This window comes from Pipistrellus kuhlii, unplaced genomic scaffold (assembly GCF_014108245.1).
Source record: "Pipistrellus kuhlii isolate mPipKuh1 unplaced genomic scaffold, mPipKuh1.p scaffold_m20_p_44, whole genome shotgun sequence".
In the NCBI taxonomy this organism is placed as follows: Eukaryota; Metazoa; Chordata; class Mammalia; order Chiroptera; family Vespertilionidae; genus Pipistrellus; species Pipistrellus kuhlii.
In genome coordinates this window covers 1,183,368-1,211,121 of record NW_023425545.1, presented here as the reverse complement: position 1 = coordinate 1,211,121, position 27,754 = coordinate 1,183,368, and the positions used below count along the sequence as shown (strand labels likewise).

The 27,754-nt window shown below is 62.3% G+C and overlaps 2 protein-coding genes across 3 annotated transcripts; both read left to right on the top strand.

The window, feature by feature from the left end:
• The first annotated feature begins 241 nt into the window (after window positions 1–241).
• ST6GALNAC1 (ST6 N-acetylgalactosaminide alpha-2,6-sialyltransferase 1) lies at window positions 242–23,026 on the top strand. The gene is made up of 11 exons (XM_036412331.2): window positions 242–282; window positions 438–623; window positions 852–1,059; window positions 1,845–2,013; window positions 2,739–2,910; window positions 3,341–3,479; window positions 3,675–3,778; window positions 3,942–4,031; window positions 4,105–4,204; window positions 4,378–4,588; window positions 23,011–23,026. Exons 1-10 carry the CDS (start codon window positions 242–244, stop codon window positions 4,567–4,569), a joined length of 1,401 nt encoding a protein of 466 aa, XP_036268224.2. The 3' UTR covers window positions 4,570–4,588; window positions 23,011–23,026.
• Window positions 14,745–27,586, top strand: ST6GALNAC2 (ST6 N-acetylgalactosaminide alpha-2,6-sialyltransferase 2). Of its 2 annotated transcripts, XM_036412412.2 has the most exons (9): window positions 14,747–14,918; window positions 18,003–18,054; window positions 20,829–21,003; window positions 21,455–21,620; window positions 22,008–22,146; window positions 22,298–22,401; window positions 24,078–24,161; window positions 25,803–25,902; window positions 26,446–27,586. In XM_036412412.2, the coding sequence occupies exons 1-9, from the start codon at window positions 14,797–14,799 to the stop codon at window positions 26,617–26,619; spliced, it is 1,116 nt and encodes a 371-aa protein (XP_036268305.1). In that variant the 5' UTR covers window positions 14,747–14,796; the 3' UTR covers window positions 26,620–27,586. The 2 variants fall into 2 exon arrangements, with proteins under 2 accessions (XP_045428113.1, XP_036268305.1); XM_045572157.1 differs by lacking the exon at window positions 25,803–25,902 and having other exon boundaries at window positions 14,745–14,918.
• The last annotated feature ends 168 nt before the right edge of the window (window positions 27,587–27,754 follow it).

The following is a 27,754-nucleotide window of genomic DNA, read 5'->3' as shown; positions in this document are numbered from 1 at the left end:
CAAGGTTGCTATTGTTCCCTGCACTTCATTTAAAATCAAAACACAAACAGCCCGAGGTCGGCTGAAGGGCACGGCCACCAGACCAAGCGCCAGCCCTCGGCCGCACACTCAGTCTTAGACCTCAGGCGGAGCAGTGCCCTGGGAGCCTCGGAGAACCCGCCGAGAGGGAGGGGGAGGGGGAACAACAACGAGAGAGAGCCACGGCCGCTGCCTCCTGCACGCCCACAGGATCCCCGCCGGGATGGAGCCGCAGCCCGGCCTGGGCCTGACCGGGAACCAGCTGTGACCTCCTGGCTCCTAGGCGGTGCTCCACCCGAGCCCCAGCCGGCAGGGTGCTCCACGGGGAGGCCCCAGAGGCCAGGCTTCCTCTCTGAGGGGGGAGGGTGCCGTTTCCTCCCAAAGGGCACTTCCCCTCATCAGACGTTCTCTGTCCCCAGGCAGCACAGACAGAGGACCACGGCCCTGGCGCCCCCCGTGCACAGGAGGGCCCCCACCCACGCAGGGTCCGCGCAGGAGAGCAGCACGCTGGACACGCACCCTGAGGCCACGGGCCACACGGAGGCCACGGGCCACACGGAGGCCACGGGCCACAAAGAGGCCACGGGCCACATCACGGCCAGAGCGCGCGGCACAGCCAGGACGGCACTGTTGAGGAGTCAGGGCACCACGGCGGGCACGCCGTTTCCGCGCAGTCGGGCTGGGGGGCCAGCCCCCCCTGGGACAGGGGCACCGCGGGTTCTGGGTGCGAGGACAAGCGGAGGGAGGAGGGACAGGAACGAGACGGCCAGGGCCGCGGGGACAGCACCGGCGCAGCCCCGGGCGCTCCCGGCAGGGACACCCCTGCCCCACAGCCGGGCCGAGGTGCTGACCCCCCCGGGAGCGGGGTCACCCGCGAGGAAAACCAAAGGCGGGACCCCGGCAAGGGCTGCCCCACGCGCCACCCCCTCCCGCAGCCCCACCACACGGACCACCTCCGGGCTGCGGGCCGCCAATTTCAAGGCCGAGCCCAAGTGGGACTTTGAGGAGCAGTACAGCATGGACGGGGGCAGCCTGCAGACGGTGAGTTTTGCCAGGACCCTGCCCTCCACCGCCGCCTCTGCCTCCACCGCCCCTCCCGGCACTCCGCCCACCGCGCCCTCGCCTCCCAGGCTCCGCTCCTGGGCTCGGCCTGGTGCCCCTTCCCCCACCCCCTGGGTCGCCCCATCCTTCCTGTGCCAACAGACAAGGATGCCCGACTTGGTGCTGGCCGGCGTGGCTCAGGGGTAGAGCTTTGCCCCACGAACCAGGAGGTCACGGTTCAATTCCCATGAAGGGCACAGGCCTGGGTTGCGGGCTCCATCCACAGTAGGGGGCTTGCAGGAGGCAGCCGATCCATGATTCTCTTTCATCATTGATGTTTCTATCTCTCTCCCTTTCCTGACCTCTCTGAGATCAATTATATATGTATACATTGTATATGTGTGTATATATAATGTATATATATGTAAATGTACATACATGTATGTGTAGATGTAGATGTATATATTGAAGAATGCCCAGCCAGGTGCCCAGGCTAGTGCCTGGGAATACCGTGTCTGCTGCAGAGAGTGGTCCCACCACCTCCCCTGGCTTCCCTCCCTGAGAGATCACACAGGAAACAAGTACCTCACACATAACTGCCCCCACACCCAGGCAGCACCCGGGCACCCCTCCCGCTGCCCCCTCCCCGCGCTGACAGAGGGGCCTGGCCTCCGGGCCCAGAGGGGGCTTACGGAGGTGGCGGGCCTGGGGGAGGCCTCCGGCCGGCCGGCTCCCCCCGCGCCCGCCGGCCATGCCCTCCGCCCGGCTGACCGCCCTGCCTCCAGAGCTGCCCGGACTCCGTGAAGGTGCGAGCCGCCAAGTCGCCCTGGCTGCAGCGCCTCTTCCTGCCCAACCTCACCCTCTTCCTGGACGCCCGGCACTTCAGCCCCAGCGAGTGGGCGCGCCTGGAGCACTTCGCACCGCCCTTTGGCTTCATGGAGCTCAACCGCTCCTGTGAGTGCGGGGCTGCCCCCGCCCCCGCCCCCGCGGCCCCCGGCTCTGACTGCCCCCCCGGCTCTGACTGCCCCCCCGGGCTCTGACTGCCCCCCCCGGCTCTGACTGCCCCCCCGGGCTCTGACTGCCCCCCCCGGCTCTGACTGCCCCCCCGGGCTCTGACTGCCCCCCCCGGCTCTGACTGCCCCCCCCCGGCTCTGACTGCCCCCCTGGGCTCTGACTGCCCCCCCCGGCTCTGACTGCCCCCCCCCGGCTCTGACTGCCCACCCCGGCTCTGACTGCCCCCCCCCGGCCACCGCGGCCCCCCCCCCGGGCTCTGACTGCCCACCCTGGCTCTGACTGCCACCCCCCGGGCTCTGACCGCCCCCCCCCGGGCTCTGACCGCCCCCCTGGGCTCTGACCGCCCCCCCCCGGGCTCTGACTGCCCCCCCCCGGGGCTCTGACTGCCCCCCCCAGGCCACTGTGGGCCCCCCCGGCTCTGACTGCCCCCCCCCGGGCCATCGCAGGCCCCGGGTTCTGACTGCCCCCCCGGGCCACCGCGGGCCCCCCCTGGGCTCTGACTGCCCCCCCCCCCCGGCTCTGACCGCCCCCCCCCCGGGCTCTGACCGCCCCCCCCCCCCCCCCCCCCCCCCCCCCCCCCCCCCCCCCCCCCCCCCCCCCCCCCCCCCCCCCCCCCCCCCCCCCCCCCCCCCCCCCCCCCCCGGTTCTGACCGCCCCGCTTCCAGTGGTGCAGGAGGTGGTGTCCCGCTTCCCGCCCGTGGCCCAGCAGCAGCTGCTCCTGGCCGGCCTCCCTGCCGGCAGCACCCAGTGCGTCAGCTGCGCCGTGGTGGGCAACGGGGGCATCCTGAACAACTCCCACGTGGGCGAGGAGATCGACCACCACGACTACGTGTTCCGGTGAGCCCCCCTCACCCCGCCCCAGCCTCTCCTGCAGAGCCCGGCTCTGCACATCGGCCCCGGACCTGTGGAGGGCACTCTCCAGCCCTCGTCCCCCCAGGGGAGGGCACTCCCTCCAGCCCTCACCTCCCCAGGGGAGGGCACCCTCTCCAGCCCTCGTCCCCCCAGGGGAGGGCACTCTCTCCAGCCCTCGTCCCCCCAGGGGAGGGCACCCTCTCCAGCCCTCGTCCCCCCAGGGGAGGGCACCCTCTCCAGCCCTCGCCTCCCCAGGGGAGGGCACTCCCTCCAGCCCTCACCTCCCCAGGGGAGGGCACTCCCTCCAGCCCTCACCTCCCCAGGGGAGGGCACTCCCTCCAGCCCTCGCCTCCCCACAGCAGCTCCCTCTGCGCCGGCCGTCTGACCTCTGACCTCTGACCTGTCCCTCGCACAGGCTGAGCGGCGCCCTCACCAAGGGCTACGAGCAGGACGTGGGCACGCGGACCTCCTTCTACGGCTTCACCGCCTTCTCCCTGACGCAGTCCCTGTACCTGCTGGGCAGCCGCGGCTTCCTGCATGCGCCGCTGGGGGAGGTGAGGGGGGTGGCCTGGCCGGCGGCCCCCGGAGGGGGCGCCCAGGGAGGGGGCGAGCATCCCGGGAAGCTGTGGCCGCACAGGATCGCACAGGCTCCGCTCACAGGGAGGGGCGGGGCGGGCAGGGGGACCAGGCCTGGGAGCCGCACGGGGGCTGCAGGCAGAGCCGGGCCCCAGCCCCGTCCTTGGTCCCAGGACGTCCGCTACCTGCACTTCCTGGAAGGCTCCCGGGACTATGAGTGGCTGGAGGCGCTGCTCCTGAACCAGACGTACAAGACAGGCAACCTCTTCTGGTTCAGGTACCGTGTGTGCGGGCATGTGTGCATGCATGTACTTGTGTGTGCGTGTGCATGCACGTGTGAGTCTGCGTGTGCATGTGCGTGCGTGTGCGTGTGCGTGCAGAGCAATGGCGGGGCGCCAGGCCCGGGCGGGAGCAGACGGAGCGGTGACCCCCTGCCGCAGGCACAGGCCGCGGGCGGCCTTCCGGGAGGCGCTGCGGCTGGACCGGTACCTGCTGCTGCACCCGGACCTGCTGCGCTACATGAAGAACAGGTGGGCCGGCGCCCGGAGGGGGGGCGGGTGTGCGCGCCCAGCAGCCTCTGACGGGGCGGGCGGGCCTGTCCAGGTTCCTGCGGTCCCGCACGCTGGACACGGCGCACTGGCGGATCTACCGGCCCACCACCGGCGCCCTGCTGCTGCTCACCGCCCTGCAGCTCTGCGACCAGGCGAGGCGCGGGCGCCCGGGGCGGGGGCGCGGGCGCGGGCGCCCCGAACCTGGCGGGGAGGGGAGGGGAGGGCACCCCGGACCTGGCGGGGAGGGGAGCGGAGGGGCACCCCGGCGCGCACAGACCCGAGAAGAGGCCGGGAGCGACGGGCCCTTCCTCCTCCTCCCCTCCAGGTGAGTGCCTACGGCTTCATCACGGCCGGCCACGAGCGCTTCTCCGACCACTACTACGACCGGGAGTGGAGGAGGACCGTCTTCTACGTCAACCACGACTTCCGCCTCGAGAGGGCGCTCTGGAAGCGGCTGCACGACGAGGGCATCATCCGGCTGTACCAGCGCCCCGAGGCGCCCCCGCCGCGGGCCTGAGGCCCCGGAGGCCCGGCCCCAGCCGGGAGGGGACGCCGTCCGTCCATCCGTCCGTCCGTCCGTCCGTCCGCACCCCGAGGCCCGCCCTCAGGCGGCCGTGACTGGCGTTGGTTGGGAGAGCCTGGAAAGTGGCGGAATGTTCCGTCCCAGGATGGGGAGGACAAGGGCCTTTCTTTTATTTTTCCTTCTTTAAATCCTCGCCGGAGGGTATTTCCCATTGATGGTCAGGGAGAGAGGGGGAGAGAGGGAGCCAGAGAGAAGCATCGATGTGAGAGAAGCACGTCGGTTGGTTGCCTCCTGCATGAGCCCTGACCGGGGCCCAGGCCCGGGAGGAGCCTGCCACCGAGGTTCGGGGCCTTTGTTCGGATTCGAACCCGGGACCCTTCGGTCCGCAGGCCGACGCTCTATCCACTGAGCCACACCGGATAGGGCAGGGCTCCCTTCTTGAGACGGAGGAATTTTAAGTGAACCGATATCCGCTGAAAACCACGCTCCCTGCAGAAGCTGTGGGCAGAGACAGGAGCGGAGGGATGGGAACGCGGGTGTGAAGTCCGGTCTCTTCGCAGCGGGGAAGCCTGGAGGCGCTCAGTTCACTGCGGACGTCCGGGCGGTGGGTCCTGGCCGCAGCCCTGGCTGCAGTGGCCCTCGGGCCTTCCCCTCAGAGCGGAATAAACACGTGACCGCCGTGGCCGGCCAGCCGGCGCGAATGAATCACCATTATACCTCTTTTGTTTTTGCAAAAAACCACGCTTTGGGGTGTGCTGCAGAATTCCAGTCGCTCGCGTATGGGAGCCCTGAGATGAAGAGGGTTGAGGGCCGCTGGGGTTCTCTGAGCAGCCATCTTGTCTTTGGGCTTTGGGGTGGGGGAGGGGAACTGGGGATAAAAAAAGTCTTGTCCACGGAGATGCAAATACATGTTGTACGACAGAGACACGGTGGCTGTCCCCGTGGGTAGTGGCCCGATTTGTACAGTGGAGACACTGATAACTGTCCCCACGGGTGGCGGTCCGTGTTGTACAATAGAGACATGGGTGGCGGTCCGTGTTGTACAGTGGAGACACGGGTGGCTGTCCCCGTGGGTGGTGGTCCATGTTGTAAATGGAGACACGGGTGGCTGTCCGTGTTGTACAGTGGAGACACGGGTGGCTGTCCCTGTGGGTGGCGGCCGGTTTGTACCTGTCAGTAAACACGCCTTAGCGTCTCGTTGGGCTCTGGCACGTGTGCGTGTGCTTTGGGCTCCCCTGGGAACCAGCGTTCACACCTTCCCGTCCCCTCTTTCATGAATCACAGTCTCCCCTGTGAGAAGCACCCCTTACCCCTTTCTGAGGGGCCTCTAGTCTGCAGCGTGGCTCCCAGGGCGTCCATGTCACAGGTTTTTAATAACCGCTGCGCGAGCACATCTGACGAACCAGGAACTCCTGTCATTCTCCCATCCTCCCCGCACGCTCTCAGCCCCCACCGGGAGACTGGGCTAACCCAGAGTCATTTCCGTCACCTTCACTGGGCCCTAGCTCCAGGACTGGACTCTGAAGCCCAGAGCCCCAAGGAGCTAAACAGAATTTCTACCCGCAGCGCCCAGAGGACTGGCTTGCTTTGCTGGGAAAGGGTGCAGTACCAGCGCAGGGCGGTAGGTGGCAGCATCTCGGCGCACCATTCTCTTTAATGCCCAGCTTTTTTTGCTTTTTCCCCCCAGGTGTTCCCAGTTCTTTTTTCTTTCTTTTTTAAATGTATATTTAAAAACACATTTTTATTGATTTCAGAGAGGACGGGGCACTCCACCCCCCTCACCCCTGGAAGCCAATGCCCCTCCCCGGAGGGTGCAACGGCCCTGCCGGTTGCTTTAGGTCAGGACAGTCTGTGGTGGGACCTGCCCTTGGGTCGCCTTCACCTGAGACCCAAGGTCGTCTTCATTGGGCGCAGCCCCTCCGGCTCCAGGTATCTCCTGAGGAGCCTCCTGCCGTCACCCACCTGCCCGCCATGCCTCAGGCGCTGCCCCCCCTCCTGGGGCCTCTGCCCCCCACGGCTGACTACTCCTGGGGTAAGCTTAGCACCTCTAACCACACCTCCCTTTGGGGCACGCAGCCTCACCCTGTCACCAAGCCCTTCTTTCCTACGACAACTGTCACCCAGAAACACATGCCGGACGCTTTCTCGGACTCTCACCAGTTTGAAATAAAACCTTCACAGGGACACACAGTTCAGAGAGAGCAGTTTTCGCACTAAATAGCTCCTGCCCTTTCCCTCGACCCAATCCAGCCTGGACCAGGAGCCCGAGGGCCATCGAACCCCAGGCCTCTTCCCACCAGGAGTGAACTAGCAAGAATTCAAAAGTCTGGACCTAGCTGGTGTTGCTCAGTGGATAGAGCATCATCGTCCTGTGGACTGAAGAGTCCCGGGTTCGATTCCAGTCAAGGGCACGTGCCTGTGTTTCAGGTTCGACCCCCAGTAGGAGGCGTGCAGGAGGCAGCTGATCAATGATTCTCTCTCATCGATGTTTCTAACTCTCTATCCCTCTCTCTTCCTCTCTGTAAAAAATCAATAAAATATATATTTTTTTAAATCAATAAAATATATATGAAAATAAATAAATAAAAACAAAAATGAAACCTCCAGCGCCCCATGCCTGGGTGCCGGCGCCATGTGGGTTCCAGACGCCCTCACAGATTTCTGGCCGTCACCCCTGTCAGCTCGTACGTGCCTCCTTCCGTGACCCTAACAGACGTGACAGGGTCAAGTACCACTCGGCCTCGGCCGCACTTCCTGCTCGCCCTGCGCTGCTGCCCAGAGCCTCGCTCAGCGGGTGTGGCTCTGGCTGCGGGGCGGGGCGCTGGGGGTGTCTGAGGTTCAGGGGAGAGTGGGTGACGGGGTGGTGGTGCTGCAGAGGGCGGGAGGGTGGGGCTTGCTCTGGGGAGACTGGCAGCGGTCCCCGCCTCTCGCCCGGCCCAGCTGCCAAGGTCAGGTCCAGGCACCAGACACGCCAGAGCGTGTGTGCCCTGTGCTCAGAGCTGTTTGCCACACATGTGCCTCGTCACGTCCTGGGCAGGGGCACCAGCGGGGGGGGGGGGGGAACCAGGCGGCGGAGGCCTGTCCTGACCCTGCACTTACACATGTACATGCACACGCACACGCACACGTACACGTCAGGCACCACAAGATCCCAGAGCAAACGGCACCCCCAGGGCATCCCCCCAGGGCACCCCCCCAGCTCCCACCACTCGGGGAGCTGGTGCGGGAGCAGCAGGCCCCGCACTCCTGGCGGGCGCCTCCGGTTGGGATCTAACTGGCTGTTTTGGGCGTCACCCAACGCCAGGGCGATGGCAACTCAGAGTTCGGGCGGAGGAGCTGCGCTCACACATCCCGCGGAGGATGCGGGTGGGAGAGGGGGCCGGCGGGCGGGGGCTCAGGCGGGTGTCTGCGGGGGCAGCGTCCAGACAAGCTGAGTGTGACCCGGAGCGTGCGGCGGGCACGCCACCTGTGGCCCGTGTGGGAATCACACGCACCCACGCAGCCCACAGACCTGCCCCGCCTCCGGGCGGGAAACGAGGGCGAGAGGGGCCATTCCTCCCCACCCCCCAGCCGCCCGGCCCCGCCAGGGAAAGGCAGCGCCCTGACCGCAGACCCCGCAGGCAGACCCCGCAGGCGCCGCTCCCGTCCCAGACCCGGACGCCCTCCTCCCGCCCGGGCCTGATGTTGCTCCACCTTCCGCTTGAGCTCCTCCAGGCCTCTTTCTGTTGAGTAACTTACTTCCTCTTTCTGCCTGTGTACCAATTATTTGGATTTCAACAAAGACTATCCTCTTTTTTCATATTGTCTAATAAAGCGTTTTCTTTAAAAAAAAACCAAAACAAAAAAACATGTGGTTTTAGCCCCAGAACACCTTGTGAATGTCCCACAGGATACAGGGGTCTTCAAACTACGGCCCGCGGGCCACATGCGGCCCGCAGAGGAGTCTGATCCGGCCCGCCAGGTTTTTTGGGCAGTGAGCGCAGCCGAGGTGTTACAGTAGGAATTAGTAGTTCATATAGTCCGGCCCTCCAGCTCTCTGAGGGACCGTGCTCTGGCCCCCATTTTAAAAAGTTTGAGGACCCCTGTGACCTAAAAGGACGGATCCTGCCGGTCAGGCTTCCCGGCCCCCCTCCGCCAGCGCCAGGGGCCGGTCAGGTGCTGCCGTGAGCCTCCCCGGTGTGCGCCCTCCTGCCCGCCCGCCCGCCCGCCCGGAGCTCTGCGCCCTCAGCACCCGGCCGCCGGCTCCTCTGTGTCTGACTGGGTGTGCTCAGGGGGTGGGGGTAGGGGTAGTGGCTGCAGCACCCCCACACACACACACCTGCCTCTCCCCCATTTCTGCCACCAGCTCTTTGAAGTCACGGCAGCCAGGGAGCCAGGGCCGGGCTTGGCGAGGACACCTGTGCCAGGGAGCCCGGGGGAGGCAGGTGAGGACTTGATTGTCTGGTGCGGAGTGAGGGGCTCCCCAGGGACCCCAGAGCAGCGCCCCGGCCGGGCACTCGGCCAGGAGCGGGGGCGGGCAGGTCTGTCCAGTCCCAGGCGGGCAGCTTCCCTTACCACACCCCATGTGCCCCCCCACCCCCCAATCTCAACCAGGTCCCCTTGTTTCCCCCCCTCCAAAGGCGGTCATGTGACCAGGCAGCTCGCCAGGCTGGGAGCTTGTCCCTGGAGCTGTCTGTCGGGGACAAGGCCATGTTGCTGCCACCAGGGATTGGCAGGAAGGCCTGTGCCAAGTGTTCGAACAGGAACTGGAGCAGCTTGGGTGGCCGTCCCCAGGGATGGATGGGAAAGCGGGGTGCTGTTCACCCGGGGATGGATGTGAAAGGGGGGCGGGGGGCTGTTCACCCGGGGATGGGAAGCACTCGCCGTGATAGGGCACGCGGGCGGCACAATGAGGGTCCCGTTTGTGAGGTTTGGGAACACCCACAGCAGGTTCACGTGAGGAATAGGGTTTTCTCTGAAGGGCACATGGCTGAGGGGCGATGGGGATGTTTTGGGGTAACGTTAAATCCGTTGCCTCTTATCCTCTGCTTTCCGTTTCCGGGACTGTGTCGCTGTGGCCCCCAACCCTCTCCTCCCTGACTCTGTGCTTTTAAAAATTCTCTCTTAGCATCTGAGTGCGGGTTCAGGAAGGAATGTGATTGGATGCACATGTCCACTCTGCCATCTTCATCCGGAGCCCATGAAGAATTTAGTTTAGTGTTTTCAGCTTAATCATGTCTTAAAATTTTTCCAGAGCCCTAGCCGGTTTGGGTCAGTGGAGAGAGCGTCCGTCGGCCTGCAGACTGAAGGGTCCGGGGTTCGATTCCAGAGAAGGGCACATGCCCGTTTGCAGGCCTGGTCCCCAGTAGGGGGTGTGAGTAGGCAGCAGATCTATGATTCTCTCTCATCAATGATGTTTCTATCTCTCCCCCTTCTTCCTTCCTCTCTGAGATCAATAAGAATATATTTTTTAAAATAAAACAAGCTTTTACTGTAAGCCTTCTTCGTCAGCTGGGCTCTGATAAGCAAGCACTCCACGTGTTCCAGTGCCCACGTGTGCACGTGTGACGAGGTACACGGTCACCCTTCAGCTCCTGCCCTGTCTCTGCACCGGAGGGCGGGCTTTCCTGTCTGTGCCCCGGCTTGCGGGTCACCGTCAGTGACGTGGACCACACAGGAGTCTCCGCCTCACACACGTCCCAGTGGCTACGAGCTGAGTGACACAAGGAGAGATGGGGGAGTCAGAGGACAGCTGTATCGCGGGGGACACAGCCAGTGCACGCCATGTGGCTGAAGAGATGAACACAGATTTGAAAAGTATTTAGGACCAAGATAGCAAATGGGTCCAATTTGGATTCCAAACTAACAAAAAAAATGTGCTGGGAATACTTTTAAGGTTTATTATCTTTTTTTTAAAATATATTTTATTGATTTTTTTTACAGAGAGGAAGGGAGAGAGATAGAGAGTTAGAAACATTGACGAGAGAGAGTCATCGATCAGCTGCCTCTTGCACACCCCCCACTGGGGATATGCCTGCAACCAAGGTACATGCCCTTGACTGGAATCGAACCCGGGACCCTTCAGTCCCCAAGCCGATGCTCTATCCATTGAGCCAAACCGGTCTCGGCTAGATTTATTATCTTTTTTAAAACATGTATTTTATTGATTTTTTACAGAGAGGAAGAGGGATAGAGTTAGAAACATCGATGAGAGAGAGATATCGATCAGCTGCCTCCTGCATACTTACTACTGGGGATATGTCCGCAACCAAGGTACATGCCCTTGACCGAAATCGAACCCGGGACCCTTCAGTCCACAGACCGACACTCTATCCACTGAGCCAAACCGGTTTCGGCCAAATCACTTATCTTTTAAAGAAATTAACATTTCTAAGAGGTTGAAAAAAACTTCCCAGGACTAGGTCTATAGAAAAAATATTTAAAAACCCTTTTAAATCTTGAAAAGCTTTGGGCTCTAATTGTCTGAATCACAAGCGCTAATCCCAGACCCAGAACATCCCAGCTAATATTTAAAATTCAGTCGTCAGCTTTTTGCAAGCTCAGTTTCCACTCAGCTCAATTCAGTGCATAAATGTGTCTTCTTATAGATTCCTGAAATACAACTGGAACCATGTCCATCATGGCTTTTTTTCCCATAAAATAACTAACCACCTAAAGATGGTTTTGATTGCAATGACAAAACCAGCCTGTGGTATATCATTACCACATTTAATAAATTTTGATTAGGAACTTACTTGTAATTCCATGCCATTTCGGATAGTGAGAAATAGGCGAATCTTTGTATTTTTACAAAGATGCTTACACAAGATGGTTTCAGAACACGGAATACTTGGAAGTTTTCATTACTCGGTTTTGTAAAACCATAATCCACCTCTTGAGTGAAAAGTATCTATAAATACTTTTCAAGATTTTAATTCAACTTAATGATGACCTTATATTTCTAAAGAATCTGATGAGGTCTATTTCACATACAGACAAAGAAATAAATTTAACTTTATGAGATGGAAAATTTCAAGCATATACAAACATATTCAAGCAAAGTAAAAAGAATTGAGTAACGAGCTGCCCTTTGCAGCTCCTATAGATAATGACCTATGTAATCATTAATATAAGAAGGATCAGCTCCTCGCCAATCTTGTAAGCATAGGGCAATCAGCAGGCCGAACGGAGCTTAACTGCTGGAGTCAGGGGAAGAGATGGGAAGAGCCCAGCCCATCTCTGCCTCCCAGGCCAGTGAGTGCACTGACCTGCTTCCCTGCAGAGCAACATCCAGGGCCTAACCCTTCAAGGGAGTGAGGGTGGGACTTCACAAAACAAGCCTGCCAATCACTAAGGAGACAGCGAATCAGCGGGGAGAGGGTTCCCAGGACCCAGAGTTGCTACAATATATTATCTAAAACGTCCCATTTCTTTTCTTTTCTTTTCTTTTCTTTTTTTTAAATATATTTTTGCCCTGGCTGGTGTGGCTCAGTGGATAGAGCGTCAACCTGCAGACCAAAGGGTCCTGGGTTCCATTCAGGTCAGGGGCATGTACCTTGGTTGCAGACTCCTCCCTGGCCTGGGCCCTGGTCAGAGTGCGTGCAGCAGGCAATCAATCGCTGTGTTTCTCTCACATCGATGTTTCTCTCTGTCTTTCTCTCTCTCTTCCACTCTCCCTAGAAATATCCTCACCCTAGCTGGTTTGGCTCAGTGGATAAAGCATTGGCCTTTGTTTTTTTTTTTGTTGTTGATTTTTTAAAAAATATATTTTATTGATTTTTGTACAGAGAGGAAGGGAGAGAGATAGTTAGAAACATCAATGAGAGAGAGTCATCGATCAGCTGCCTCTTGCACATCCCCTACTGGGGATATGCCCGCAACCAAGGTACATGCCCTTGACCGGAATCGAACCCGGGGCCCTTCAGTCCCCAAGCCGACGCTCTATCCATTGAGCCAAACCGGTCCCGGCAAAGCATTGGCCTTTGGACTGAAGGGTCCTGGGTTCGATTCCGGTCAAGGGCTCATGCCCAGGGTAGGGGCCCCATCCCCAGCAGGGTTGTGCAGGAGGCAGCCGATCAATGATTCTCTCTCATCACTGCTGTTTCTATCTTTCTCTCCCTCTCCCTTCCTCTGTGCCCTGACCATAATATATAGAACTGTGACCTCTGTTCATAAGTTGATGCTCAACCACTGAGCCGCACTGGCTGGGCAATGCAGGTGTTTTTTTTTAATCACGAGAACTGAGACTAAATGACCCATCCTGACCACAGGCATGGCTCCGGGAAGCTTTTGGGAAGACTTGCAATTGACTAAGGTGAGAGCAGACTTGCCCCACAGGTGAGATCAGAAAGCTGGGGCCGGGGCCAGGTCCCTCTGGTCCCTGCAGCTCCTGACCGTTGGGGGGCGCTGGAGGGTTTCACAGGTCCCAGGGCTCTGCCCAGGAGCATGCCCACTGGAGAACAGTCACCACAGGGGAAATGGTGGGGGTGGGGCTCTGTGTCAGAGCACAGGTGCCCGCACTCCTCCTCCTGCGGACTCGGAAGCCCCTGCCAGAGACTCTCGGTGCTCCCCCTGCGCTCAGACCTCCAGGGGCCTCGCTTTGTAAAGGGGATGCAGGGCATGAGGGCCTGGCCGCCAAGGACAGTCACCAAGTGAGCAGCGCACAGCCTCCGCTCCCCAGCCCATCCTGCAGCCTCCGCTCCCCCCCAGCCCATCCTGCAGCCTCCGCTCCCCTCAGCCCATCCTGCAGCCTCCGCTCCCCTCCAGCCCATCCTGCAGCCTCCGCTCCCCCCCAGCCCATCCTGCAGCCTCCGCTCCCCCCAGCCCATCCTGCAGCCTCCGCTCCCCCCAGCCCATCCTGCAGCCTCCGCTCCCCCAGCCCATCCTGCAGCCTCCGCTCCCCCCAGCCCATCCTGCAGCCTCCGCTCCCCCCCAGCCCATCCTGCAGCCTCCGCTCCCCCCAGCCCATCCTGCAGCCTCCGCTCCCCCCCCAGCCCATCCTGCAGCCTCCGCTCCCCCCAGCCCATCTGCAGCCGCCGCTCCCCCCCAGCCCATCCTGCAGCCTCCGCTCCCCCCCAGCCCATCCTGCAGCCTCCGCTCCCCCCCAGCCCATCCTGCAGCCTCCGCTCCCCCCCAGCCCATCCTGCAGCCTCCGCTCCCCCCAGCCCATCCTGCAGCCTCCGCTCCCCCCAGCCCATCCTGCAGCCTCCGCTCCCCCAGCCCATCCTGCAGCCTCCGCTCCCCCCAGCCCATCCTGCAGCCTCCGCTCCCCCCAGCCCATCCTGCAGCCTCCGCTCCCCCCCAGCCCATCCTGCAGCCTCCGCGCCCCCCAGCCCATCCTGCAGCCTCCGCTCCCCCCCAGCCCATCCTGCAGCCTCCGCTCCCCTCAGCCCATCCTGCAGCCTCCGCTCCCCCCCAGCCCATCCTGCAGCCTCCGCTCCCCCCCAGCCCATCCTGCAGGCCTCCGCTCCCCCCCAGACCATCCTGCAGCCTCCGCTCCCCCCAGCCCATCCTGCAGCCTCCGCTCCCCTCAGCCCATCCTGCAGCCTCCGCTCCCCCCAGCCCATCCTGCAGCCTCCGCTCCCCTCAGCCCATCCTGCAGGCTCCGGCCTCAGCCCACCGTCAGCGCGGAGCGTCTGGGGTCCTCCACCCTCCCCATCTCAGCTGTTGGGTGAACCGGCTCATCACACCCAATCCCCAGATTCCGGAAAGGCCCCAGATGCTCACACCACCCCCATTCCTTCCACATTTGTACTGACTCCAGAGCGGAGGGGAGAGGGAGAGAGCGAGCAACATCAGTGAGAGGGAACCACGGCCGGCTGCCGCCTGCGCGCCCCGCTGGGGATGGAGCGGCCCGGACCTGTGCCCTGACCATGCCCGGTCCTAGGCCGGCGCTCAGCCCCCGGTCCGCGGCCAGGCCCCACGGGGATTCTGGGGCGCCTTTCGAGGGGCCGCCCCGCCGCCTCGGGAATCCGGGAGCCGGACAGGCGCAGGGCGAGGCCCCGGCGGGGAGGGCGCCCGCAGCTCCGGGCCACCGGGCACAGGGCGGGGCGGGCCGCCGGCGACTCCCGCCTCCCCAGCCCCACCCGTCGGCGGGCGCTTCCGGAGGCCGGTCCGGGCGGGGCGGGCGGTCCGGGCGGGGGCGGGCGGGGCGGGCGCGGAGGCGGGCGGGGCGGGGCGGGGCCGCGGCCTCGGAGGCGCCGGCTCCCGGGGGACCGCAGACGGGGCGCCCGGCGGGGCTGCATGGGGCTCCCGCGCGGCGCGCTGCTCTGGCGGCTGCTGCTGCTCGGCGCCGTGGGCGCGGGGATCCTCCTCACGCTCCTCTCCGCGGCGGGGCCGCGCCCGGGGCTCTGGGCCGGAGCCAGGTAGGGCGGCCGGACTGAGGGGGCGGGCGGGCGGCTCCAGCGGGACCCGGACCCCCTCTCCGTCCGACCGCGCTGCCGGGACCACAGCCTCGTCCCGGGACCTGCCCGTGCGCCCCGCCTGCAGGTGTCCCCCCGCGCCCCGATGGGAAACTCTGCGTCCGATCACACAGCCCCGTGTCTGCGGGGAGCCCTCTCCCCCCCGTGTGTGCGGGGAGCCCCTCTCCCGTGTGTGCGGGGAGCCCTCTCTCCCCCGTGTGTGCGGGGAGCCCCTCTCCCAGCCCCTTCTCCCCGGTGTCTGCGGGGACCCCCCTCCCGTGTCTGCGGGGAGCCCTCTCTCCCGTTTGCGGGGAGCCCTCTCGGTAACTTTGGGGGCCAGGACCCACGTCTTCCGGTTCCCACGTGGCCGGATCCCCGCGCCCTGGCGCCGTCCCTGCCTGCCCGGGCGGCTCCCTCTGCCCGCGGTTCGTCGGGTGGATAAGCGCCGCCGGGCGGACTCCCGGGAGCGGGGCCAGCTCTGGGCTCCAGGCAGGTTTGCCCTCCGCGCTCTGCCCCCTCCCAGCGCCCCGGCACCTGCCTTCAGGTGCGCCCCGCGGGGAGAAACCCGAGCCTGCCGGTGGGCTCCAGCCCGGAGCCGCCGCGGACAGCCCGGGTGGGGGCTGCAGGGGCTCCCCAGCGCCTTCGCACCTGCCCTTCCGCGCTCAGCCTGGTCCCTTGCTGCAGGTGGAATGGGACGAAAGCAAACCCTAGCCTGCTTGGTGGGGGGACAGAGGACACCCACAGTTACAAAACAAAGCTCGCTCAGTCCCTCCAGAATGAAGGGCGCTCTAGCCAGCAGTCACGGCTGAAGTTATGGAATCTCCTGTGGTGGGAAATTACATAAGGGAAGAGCTGGAGAGGGGTGAGCTGCTAAGGAAGGGATCTTGTGAACTTTATGTAAAGACTAGAGGCCTGGCCTGTGGGATCAGGCTGACATTGGCTCCCCAACATCCCGAGGGGTCCGATTGCGAGAGGGCACAGGCCAGGCCGAGGGACCCTGCGGTGCACCATCGGGACTGGGGAGGGATGCGGGAGGGATGCGGGAGGTTGGCCAGCCGAGGAGGGACCGTGGGAGGGTTCCAGGGCACATCCGGCCTGTCTCACTCAGTTCCAAGTGGCTGGACTGTCACAGTGTCTGCCCCCTGGTGGTCAGTGCTTATCATAGTGAGCTATTGAGTGGCCCTAGCATATCATCAGCATAGTACACTTTGATTGGTTGAACAGAAAACTGGGCACTTAGCATATTAGGCTTTTATTATAGGATGTTTGAAAATACAGACAGCCCTGGCCAGTGTGGACCTGTGATATCTCTCTCTCTCTCTCTCTCTCTCTCTCTCTCTCTCTCTCTCTCTCCTTCCCTACCTCCCTTCCACTCTCTAAAAATAAATGGAAAAAATATCCTCTGGGGAAGATTAACAAAAAATTAAATAATAATATACCATTAAACGTCCTTTGAAAGTATTGGATACACTTTTAAATATGAGGTTTGCTGCACATCCCCATTATACCTCAACAAAGCTTTATGTATGTATGTATGTATGTATGTACGTATGTACGTATGTACTTTTGGCTAATCCTTACCTGAGGATATTTTCCCGTTGATTTTTAGAGAGAGTGGAAGAGGAGGGAGGGAAGACACACACACTGGTTGGTTGCCTCCCGCAGGCACCTCCCAGGGAGTCCTCAGAGCTGCGCGGGGCTGGGAGACCTGGGCACTGACGGCGCCTAGAGATGAGCAGCCTCCCTGAGACTGGGGGGTGCAGGGCAGGCCCCCCTCGTCCCCTGACCTCTCCCTCTTGTCTGCATCCTGCCTGTCCTCCGCCAGCCGCCCATCAGTCAGAGCCTCCGGGTGGGGCCGAGGCCAGTGCTTTCAGCTCACTGCGGGCTCTAGGCCGAGAGAAGCGTCCCGGTTCCTCCCCAGAGGCCCTGCTGTGCCCATGGACGGAACCACAGGACGAGTGGGTGGCCAGGTGGCCGGTTATGGGGGTGCCCTGCCCGCCCTCCGGCCTCAGAAACCTGCAGGGAGGCAGGGCAGACTTCATTGTGACGCGCTGTCCCGAGCTCAGAGCAAACAACAAGGGCCTTTGTTCCCCGCAGGCCGCCTGCTCCTGTGCAGAGGGCAGGGGGGCGGAGAGGCCAGGGCCCCCTCCTTCCTTCCGGGGTGGAGGTTCCCCTTTGCCTGGAGCCTCCTGGGAGGTGGGGCTGGGCCATAACCTCAGCCTCTTGCCCCTGCCGAAGGGACACCGGCCAGAGGCTGGTAACCATAGTAACGTTTGGGTAGAGGACACGGTGTGAGGGAACAGGTGCTCCGTTTGGACTCACAACTGGGTGACACGTGACGGGATTACCGGTCATGTCAACACGGTTATCCCTGCTGTCCTGGCTCGGACTCAGGTTCCGAGTTTAGTAACTTCCCGAGATCATGGACTGCAGACTCCGGGAGTCGGGGGCAGACCTGCCCTTGACCGTAACCCTGAGGGCTGGAGCCAGGGTGACCCTTTCCCCGCCCCACCTCCCCCACCGTCGCCAAGGGCACCCTCTCATATGGTCACAATTCCAGCGGGCTGGCAAGCTTTCATCTTGTTTGCTTTTAATCCTTACCTGAGGATATTTCCCCCCCATTGATCTTTAGAGGGAGCTTGGAAGGGTGGGGGAGGGGGAGAGAGAGAGAGGAACATTGATGTGAGAGAGACACATGGACTGGTTGCCTCCTATACGCGCTTGGACCAGAGCCGGGATCAAACCTGTAAGAGGTACATGCCCGGGAATCGAACCCTCAATTCTTCGGTCAGGGGGCCGGCCTCTAACCACTGAGCAACCAAGCAGCGCCGTATCTTCGTCTCTGAACCACTGGCCCTGTGAACGCACATGCTGCTGCTTGCCAGGGTCTCTCCCCTCGGGGATCCGGCGGTCAGACGTAATTGTGTGGGAGCACTCTGTGCCTCAGGAGCGAGGCCCGAGCAGGCATCAGCTCAGAAATAGGGTCAGAGGGACGGAAGCCTTTGACCCTGACGGAGCCAGACCCCTGACGTGTGCCTTCTCTCCCAGGACCACCACAGCGTTCACTGGACCCGAGGCAGCGCTTTCTGGGACGAGGAAGGTATAGTGGCCGCACTCTGTGCTCAGAGCATCTCCCGTCAGCGGGGAGGGGGGCAGGAAGACAAGCCCAGGAGGACAAGCTCTTCGGGCCCCACCCCTGGGCCCCAGAATGAAGCCAACAGCCATCAGGGCTCCTCAGACCTGGCCACTGGGCCCTCTGCCCCCGAGAGAGGACGGAGCAGTAGGCCCCCTGGGGCACAGCCAGCTGAGCAGTTCTTGGAAGTCCTGTGATTTATGTGGAAAAGGCCTGTGGGTTTGAGGTTCTACTTCCCCAAATGCCTTCTTACTATAGAAGCCACACTGAAACCGCTCGCCAGAGCAGACACCAAGCCCTGGGGAGACGACCGTGTTTGCCTTGAGGGTGTGAGACCCTTCCGGCCCAGCTGTGCAGCGGAGCCCGTGGCGGCTGTGGGTGAGGTGCCACCCCAGCACCTGACCTGCGCTCTCACACGTGAGCCTCACGGCGAGGATCAGACTCCGGCTCAGGGCCCGTGGGGGGAGAGGTGGCGCTGGGGTTTGAGCCTCTGCCCCAGAACCTGCTCTGAACCAGAGCCGCAGAGCGTGCTTGGCCAGGTCATCTTTTTCCTTTTTTAATATATTTTTATTGGTTTCAGAGAGGAAGGTAGAGAAAGAGATAGAAACATCAACGATGAGAGAGAATCGTTGATTGGCTGCCTCCTGCACACCCCCTACTGGGCACTGAGCCCGCAACCTGGGCCGGTGTCCTTGACCAGAATCGAACCTGGGTCCCTTCAGTCCGCAGGCCGAGGCTCTATCCACTGAGCCACAGCAGCCGGGGCCAGATCATCTTCACACTCAAGTCCTTCCCCTGAGCTGCTTGTGGCTAAGTGGCAAGTACCCCCTCCGGTTTAAAAGGACTTGAGGTAGCTTTTAAGTACATATAACCAGGCAAAAACAAAGCGAATAAAATAAAGAAACTGCAAAGGAAAAGGTTGGAAAGTGAGATGGCTGGTAAGCGCACGGCAGCAGTGCCACCAGGTGAGACAGGCCGGGGACTGGCCCTGAGCTCCCTGGCAGGTCCCGGGGGAAAGCGGCCGGCTGCCCGAGGGCCACACAGCCTCCCGAGGCGAAGCCGAGAGCCCTGAGCTGGCCCGGAGGAGGGAGCAGCAGGGACGCTGCGCCATGTGCTGCACAAGCTGTGTGTGCTCCGAGCCAGTGCCGGGGAGAGCACCGGGGACACGCGAGCGCCACCCCCAGGAAGGGACGTGGAGGAACACACATGCGTGCACACACACTCCGCCTGCCCCGTCGGTGGTAAACCCTCCCCTGCCATTCCATAGAGCTCAGGAGCCGCCCGGCGATGCCCAGGCCACAGTGGCTCTCCGAGGTCAAACGCCACAATGAGCAGCGCTCACGTCCCCCGGTGCTGAGCGCCTGTGGGCGAGTGCTGGGCCCCAGCCCGTTTCCCACAAGCCCTGGCGCCTGAGTGCACAGCTTCAAGGTCACCGAGGAACGTCTGCGTCACATTACAGCAGGAATGACCGCATGCAGCTCTTCCCTGCGGGGCCCTGACCAAACCGGCACCCTGACCAGGAGGCCCCTCGGGGAAGAAGCCCGCCAGGCATCGGGGTGGGACTCTGCCCCGGGGCCTGTTCGGTATCTGCCCTCCTCCCCCCAGGTCTCTGTGTGCCCAGGCACTGAGAGGTTTGTTAGGTTGTAAATCAGAAGACGCCTTCATCGATAAGTCATGTTTATTTGGAGTCTTTTTCATTTTGCTAGTGCCAGCAGGCCCAGAGGAAATACTTGCTTCTCAAATTCTGGGGCCCCAAACAGAGGAAGTCCTTTCTACATATACCTTTTTCAGTTCTTTGTCTTCCAAATTTGGAACAAGACTTGCAGACTTCTGAGAAAAGTCCTGTGTACTGGGACAGGGCCGTGAGACCGTCTCTCAAGGCCTGCTGCCAGCACTGACAACTCTGTCGGCCTCTCTGGATGGGAGTGGCCTCATTTTCCCTATTATTTAAGCAAGCAAGCGTTTACAGAGGCCAGAATAGCAGGGTTAATATTTCAAGCAGCAGTTTTTACAGAGGGAGGTTACTATGCTCAGTTTCCTAGGACAAACGCGGTGGCTTAAAACGAGAGACATTGTTCCTCGCAGTCCCAGAGGCCAGAAGGCTGACACCCAGGCGTCCGCGGGACTGTCTGGGGGACGCGTCCTGGCCGCCTGCACCTTCTGGGGCTCCAGGCCTCCTCGGCCTGTAGCCACGTCCCGCACTCTGCTGTCAACACGGGGCTTCCTCGAGGGGCACTGAGCTTGGGGCTCACCTGGTTGCAGTGTGACCTCATCTCAACCTCCATCTGCACAGGCCCCACTTCCAACCAGGCCGCGTCCCGAGGGTCTGGGCAGACAGGACTCCGGGTAGACACCGTTCAGCGCAGCGTGAGCAGCGGCTGGAAGAAACACACGCTTGCGTCTCCCGCAGCCCTGTCTCCCAGCCCCGCAGCAAGATGCCAGAGCCCACAGGAGACCCCAGAGAATTGGCTAGCTCACCTCCTCCAAAGGCGGGCAGGTCTCACCCATAGGTGGGAAAACGCCCCAAAATTTACCCCCGAGTGAGGAGCTGGAGCCGGAGGCAGAGCCAGCAGGCCACAGAGATGTGGCGTCCAGGGGGCTGGGCAGGGGAAACCCAGAAAGCTCTCTGATCCCCAAGTCTGGAGGAGGGAGGCCACCTCTTCCCTCCCACCCCCGTGGGGCCTTCAGCTCCTGGAAGGTTCCCAGCCCCCGAGTTCAGCCCTCTCTCTTCTCACCCACAGAGCAGGCCCTGCAGACACTCGCTCGCTCAGGCCGTCCAGCAGCACCCCCACTTCCGGGCTCTGTTCAACTTCTCGCAGCCGGTGCTGCTGGCCGGGGGCCTCTTCTCCCAGGAGCTCTGGGACAGCCTGAGCCAGCGCAGAGCCCCCTACGGCTGGCAGGGGCTCCCCCGCCAAGGTAACCTCACCCCTGGCCCCAGCTGGCTGTAGGCCCTGAGGCCAGGCCTTCCTGCCCTCCCAGCACTGGGATGTGGCCCTGCCCGGTGCCCCTTCCCCCCCGGAGGCTGAGCTCCACCCCAGGCTCCGGACTCCGGACTCCGCTCACTTTCCTGCCCACAAGCACCAGGGGTCCGCGAGAGGGGCTTGGCTCCCCGCCCACCCCAATGCTCTCACCGCCCTGGGGCCTCCCTGGCAGAAGACAGGGCATGGGGCCCCAAGCAGCCTGCCGGACGGAGCTGCTGTCAGACCCCCCCTCCCCGCACCCCACTAGCTCCGCCCACCCCCATGCCCAGGTTATTCCTCCTGGAATACCTTTCCCCCTCGGACATGTCACCCCCCACCGTGTGCCTCCTGGGAGGGGCTGTTGTCCCCACGCCAGCCTCTGCATGAGGTCCCCTCCCGACCCACAGACATCGCCTCCACCCTGAGCCTCCTCAACAGCTCCGAGAGCGCCCAGCTGCTGGGCTCCAGGGAGCCGCGTGGGGACTGCGTCCGGTGCGCCGTGGTGGGCAACGGGGGCATCCTCAATGGCTCCCGCCAGGGGCTCAACATTGATGCCCACGACTACGTGTTCAGGTACATAGAGCAGGGGCAGCGAGGAGGGGAGGGTGACAAGAGGGGAAGGGACAGGGGGAGGGGAGGGGGGCAGGCAGGAGTGGGGAGGAGCTGTCCCCGGAGGGAGCATCCTCCATGGTGTGGGCCACACAGCAGCCCCAGGTGGCTCTGCAGTTGTTACAGGCATGGGCACGGGCATGTGCAGACAGACATGCCACGGCCCCTGAGAGGAAGGAGCCGCCCGGACAGATGTGCCCGCTCGATGCAGGGGCGTCCTGTGGAGGAGGAGGATGGGAGCCGGCCCCTGGCCCGGGGAGTGGCCTGTAGGCGGGGCCGGGTGGCCGGGCCGGGGGGAGGGAGTCCCAAACACGTGGGTGACCGCCCGGTCATGGGCTCTGTTTGGACCAGACTCAATGGTGCTGTGATCAAAGGCTTCGAGCAGGACGTGGGCACCAAGACCTCCTTCTACGGCTTCACTGTGAACACCATGAAGAACTCACTCATCGCCTACAGCGCAGCGGGCTTCACCTCCGTGCCCCAAGGGCCGGTGAGGCCTGGGAGCCCAGGGCTCCCGAGCCTGGGCCCCTGGCTGCGGGATGGAGCTGCTGAGGAGGGGGCTGTCCTGGGGGGGCAGGGCCTCCCTGCGGGCAGGACCAGACGTGGCCTGTTCCCACCGGCCGGCCCTGCTGTCCCCGCAGGACCTGCGCTACATCGTCATCCCCTCAGGCCTCCGTGACTACGTGATGCTGAGATCGGCCGTCCTGGGCGTGCCGGTCCCCAGTGGCCACGATAAGGGTGACAGGTGAGCAGCCGCGCAGAGCAGGGCGTGGGGAGGCCATCGCTGCCCCGGAGACCCCCAGGAGGCCAGGTGGGCGAGGGCAAGCGCAGCTCCCAGGGCTCGGGGTGCTGTCCTTCCCCCCAGGAGGGCCAGGTAAGCCTCACGTTCTGCACCTCCCGGTCCCCGCACCTCCCGGCCCGCTGGCTGCAGGCTCCAGGGGCCGCTGTTCTGAAGGAGCAGGCAGACCTGGCTTCTGAGCTCCGGGCTGCTGTCCCCAAACCAGCCTGCCGCCAGCCGGCCCGGAGAGCAGAGGGCCGGCCGCCACGCCATCCTCCCGGCGGACACCTCCCAAGGCTGGCCTGTGGCCCGGCGCCCCGGGAGCGGGAACAAAGGGCACTCTGTCCGGCCGCCCGTGTCCTGGGCACAGGCCTGGGTCCAGCTCTCCTGAGCACGTCCTGGCCTCAGCCCGGCCCTTGCTGCTGAGGAAGGGTGCTGCTGGCCCTTCCTCTGAATCAGGTGCTGGGAAGTCACCCCACCCCTGGCCACACAGGGACCCCGCCAATCTCAGAGCCCCCCAGCCCGGGAGGGGCGGTTCCCCCTCCAAGGCCAGGATAGCACCCCCCCTCCCGGCGGGGCCCCCCGCCCCTCCCCCGCCCCTCCCCCGCCCCTCCCCCGCCCCTCCCCCGCCCCTCCCCCGCCGTGGTTACCCAACAATCACCCACAATGCTCAGGGGTCAGAGGAGGGGCTTTGTGACATGGGAGGGGGGCCAGGCTCTGGGGCTGCTGGCTCAGGGCCCTTGGGGTGCTCACAAGCCTTCCCAACACCAATGAGTTCCCCCTCCCAAACCCCTAATCCGTCCCCTACCCAGTCCCCCTCCCAGTCCCGGACCAACTACAACAGCAGCCCAGCCAGCCAGCAGCCCTACTCCAGCTCGGGTGGTTCAGCCCCGTCCCCATCCCCCACCCGGCCCTCCTCCCGCGGCCCCTCTCACCCTTCCACTCCTACGGCTTCCCAACCCCCCTCCCAACCCACCTCCCAACCCACCTCCCGCAACCCCTCCCTGAACCCCAGCCCTCATTCTCAACACGTGTCTCGCACGTCTCCCCAGAGCGCCACCCCACCCCCCTCCAAGTCTCCCTCCCAGTCTGGCGTGAAGCCCGCCTCCCGAAACCACTCCCAGACCCCCCCGGGGCACTCCTCCAGGTCCCCCTCCTACAGCCCCATCAGCTCAGGGTCCTACATCGGGTCCATTTCCCTTTCGGGCATCCCGGCCCAGATCACCCCCTATGTGCCCCGCTTCCTGAAGGAGCCCCCCTTCTTCCAGCCCCCCACATCCTCCTTGCCCCTGTGCCCGCCCCCCAAGTACGAGCGGCGGCCCACCCCCCCCCAGCGCCCCCCGCCCCCGGACTCCCTCTACTTCCCCCTCCTCCCGCCCCCGCCCCACTACCCCAACTCCACCTGCAACTTCCGGACGCCCCCCAACCTGTTCACGCCCCCGAGCTCGCTCACCTACAGGCTGCCCACCGACGTGCTGGTGGGCGCCAAGCCGCCGGTGGTGGCCTCGGTGCTGCCCGCCACCTTCTACACGCCCTTCTCCCGCTACTACTCCCAGCCGCGCTTCTACTACCGCACCCTGCCCCACCGCCGCTCCATGCAGTTCGAGAGCCTCAACCGCTCCGTCCGCTTCATCTCCAAATAGGCCCCGCACCTATTTCGGACCAGAAGCCCCTGCCAGCAAATTCAAGCTGCTCCACCCAGCCTTCATCAGCTACCTGACAGAGAGGTAGGTGGTGGGAGACAGCGCCTCCCCCGCCCCCGCAGGCCTGCCCTCAGGACCACCTGCTGTAACCGAGCCAGAGCCGCCTGCCGAGGCCTTCCACTGGTCTGGTCTCTACTTCCGTGCCTCGGTGGAGGTGGTGCGTCAATCAGGGGATCAGGAAACCGGGGAGGACTCGAGGCCTATTTGCCAGGGCTGTTTATTTTTTAAAAATACTGATTTCAGCCAAGACCGGTTTGGCTCAATGGATAGAGCGTCGGCTTGTGGACTGAAAGGTCCCGGGTTCGATTCCCGTCAAAGGCATGTACCTTGGTTGCGGGCATATCCCCAGTAGGGGGTGTGCAAGAGGCAGCTGATCGATGTCTATCTCTCATCGATGTTTCTAACTCTCTATCTCTCTCCCTTCCTCTCTGTACAAAATCAATAAAATATATTTTAAAAAAAAATACTGATTTCAGAGAGGAACGGAGAGGTATAGAAGCATCAATGAGAGAATCATTGATCAGCTGCCTCCTGCACGCCCCACACTGGGGATCAAGCCTGCAACCCGGGTGTGTGCCCTGATCAGGAATCAAACGGTGACCTCCTGGTTCATAGGTGGATGGGGCAGCGCCGATGGGGCGCCAGGGCTGTTCACACAGGCGCAGGCTGGGTGCGGGTCAGTAATGGGAGCTGAGCTGCCACCTGTGTTCAGGCTGAGACGAGCATAGGGAGGAGCCAGGGAGCAAGAGCTGATCTCCTCCCCAGACCCTGCCTGTGCTTCTCTGTGGCCGGGCAGGGTCACCAGGAGTGCAAGCACCACTAGCAGGAGAGGCCAGGGCTGCTGCTGACCATCTGTAATGCACAGGACGCCCGGCAGCCGAGAGCGACCTGGCCCTTCATTTACTTTTAAATGTATTCTCATTGACTTCAGAGAGGGAGGGAGGGAGAAAAACATCAATGATTAGAGCACATGTGTCAAACACAAGGCCCGCGGGCCAAATCCGTCCCGCCAGGCCTTGCAATGTGGCCCGCACCGCACTGTCATCACTGCATTCCGCTGCGTTTCCATCACAATGATAGTTTATGACTGTTCAGTAAACCATTCGGCCCGCGATTTAGGCTGGATTTTAGATTTTGGCCCCTTCTCTGATTGAGTTCGACACCCCTAGATTAGAGGATCATTGATCGGCTGCCTCCTGCACACTCCCCACTCTGATCGAGCCTGCAACCTGGGCCTGTGCCCTGACTGGGAATCAAACTGTGACCTCCTGGTTCATAGGTCGATGCTCAACCACTGGCCCTTGAAAGTGTCTAGTGCAGCAGCTGGGTGAGATCCGGGAGCAGTGAGGGGACGGTGGGCCTGGGCAGGCGGGAGCCCAGCAATCGCAGCACGTGCAGAGGAAAACACGGGCCGAGGCCAGCCTGCCTGCCCGGGGGGAGGGCAGGAGGTGGCAGTCAGGCTGGATCCTGCTGTGGCTCCCGACGGGCCCACCCTCTTCCGCACCCGTCGCCTAAGGAGGCGGCTCACAGGAGCGGAGGTCACAGGAGCTCACTGTCCCCCAGGAGAGACTCGGCGGGAGGGGCCTTTTGGTGGTCACTGTGATGATGTAATTATCAAGCAGGTATGCAAGACCTAAATGAGTTTCAATGCCGATTTGCTTCCAGGTTTTTGAAATCAAAGCGGATTATCTCAAAATTTAAAGACATATATATGCCTAGTACCGGGGCCCTCATGCTGCTGACAGCGTTACACACCTGTGACCAGGTAAGAGCCTGCTCTCGGGAACAGAGTGCAGGTGTGGATGGGACCGGTTTAATCCCAGAGCCTCTCACCTCACCTGCTGGGCCTGTCTTGTGGGGGAAGGATCCCCCAGCTGCAGGAGGGGTCTGGGGAAGGCATGGGGGAATCGCACCCAATACCCAGGGTCCTGGAGAGGCCAGCCCCCTGCCCTCATCCCAGGGCAGCCACTCTACACATGACCAAGGCACATGACCAATCTACTCTTCTGAAAGCTGCCTTCTCAACGGAAGTGGCTGGGATAGCAGGGTTACCACACACACACTCGCTGGTCACTGAGGGACTACCACAGGGGCCACAGGGAAGACTCAAAGGCAGGCAGTGACCTGAGGCCACCTGACTCGGGGCCTCTGTGAAGCGGGAATCTCATTTGTGAGCTGCAACCATGTTCACCTGCATCTTCACACAGGTGTGGGGTGGGGGTGGGGCAGGGGCGCGACTGGACTTGGGCTTTCCTGAATTCCTGTCACCTGACGTGTGCACACAGCAGCTCGATGCGTCTCTGTGCAGGTTAGTGCCTATGGATTCATCACAAGTAACTACTGGAAATTCTCCGACCACTACTACGACCGAGTTAAGCAGCCACTGATATTCTATGCAAACCACGATCTGTCCCTGGAGGCAGAGCTGTGGTGGGACCTGCACAAGGCGGGCATCCTGCACCTGTACCAGCACCGAGCGTGACCCTTGCCCAGCCGGGGGCCAGCTCCCCGAGACCCACTCCTCCCCTCAGGTGGCACCGAGGTGCCTTTGTGACATCACTGCCGCCTGTTCACTGTGAACACCCCATCTTGCCCTTGGCTCATCCAAGAAAACCCCGAGTCTGAGACAGACAACACTCCCAGGATGTGACTGTCACCGCACCAAGGGCAGGCATACCCAAGGCCAGCGGGAGCCGGGCAGCACCGGAAGTCAGTGGAGGGCTCGGCCACACTCCATCACTGGCACCTGCACACTCCCAGCCAGTTCTCAAGGACACGCCTTCACCTTTCTGCGGCCATGACCACCATATGAGAGCCATGGGGAGGGGGCGCAGAGGGCAGAATGTAACCTAACCCCAGATCATTGCATAAACATGGATGGCTACCTTCGCTGTGTGTGTGGAGTAGAATGTACCATGCAGGGTGTGACGTGGCGATCAGAGAACCATGGAAGGTTCTGGTATTTGATGGGGGTGCCCAGTACACAGAAGGCTGCCTGCCTCTGAGGGGATTCCTGTTAGACATAGTGCCACCTGGTCACCAAAAGGATGGTACCCTGTAATGAACCCCCTCACTCAGCACTGAGCTTGTGCCAACAATGGGAACCTGACTGACAGGCAGTCTCACTCAGGCCTTATAGGTGCCCACTGGAAGCCCAGCTGGCACACCCAGCCCTTAGCCCTGGGATCCCCAACCCAGCAGCTCCCAGGAGTCTGCTGCCTGCACTGTGCGGGGCAGGGGTCTCCACAGGGCTGGCTGGTAGGCAAGGCCTCTGGCAGCCAAATAAAGGGATATAAAATCAATTTAGTGGGAAACCTACAAACACTCCAACACATCTGATTGCATCCTATGTGTTGTTAAACCCAATTGTTGTTCGGTGAAACTCATTTACCGAGGAATGCCGAGTCACAACGTACTGTTCTTGGGTCTCAATCTGAAATCCACAATGCTAGTCATTCGAAGCTGTTTATTTGTGCTTGACAGGAATTCCACTGTGAGAAACATTTTTCTAGGCGGAGCACCTGCTTCCCACAAAAGAGCACACTCTGTACACGTTAATCACCTTCCGTTCGCTGCAGCCGCACCAATACACAAGGAAATAGATCCCATACCGCGGT

Bases quoted from the DNA above. Each gene is read 5' to 3' on its own strand.
- ST6GALNAC1 (XM_036412331.2), top strand. From the start codon at position 242: ATGGAGCCGCAGCCCGGCCTGGGCCTGACCGGGAACCAGCT. The intron at 1,060-1,844 runs GTGAGTTTTGCC...CCCTGCCTCCAG, and splicing joins ACGGGGGCAGCCTGCAGACG to AGCTGCCCGGACTCCGTGAA. The intron at 3,480-3,674 runs GTGAGGGGGGTG...CCTTGGTCCCAG, and splicing joins TGCATGCGCCGCTGGGGGAG to GACGTCCGCTACCTGCACTT.
- ST6GALNAC2 (XM_036412412.2), top strand. From the start codon at position 14,797: ATGGGGCTCCCGCGCGGCGCGCTGCTCTGGCGGCTGCTGCTGCTCGGC. The intron at 22,147-22,297 runs GTGAGGCCTGGG...CTGTCCCCGCAG, and splicing joins CCTCCGTGCCCCAAGGGCCG to GACCTGCGCTACATCGTCAT. The intron at 24,162-25,802 runs GTAGGTGGTGGG...ATTTGCTTCCAG, and splicing joins ATCAGCTACCTGACAGAGAG to GTTTTTGAAATCAAAGCGGA.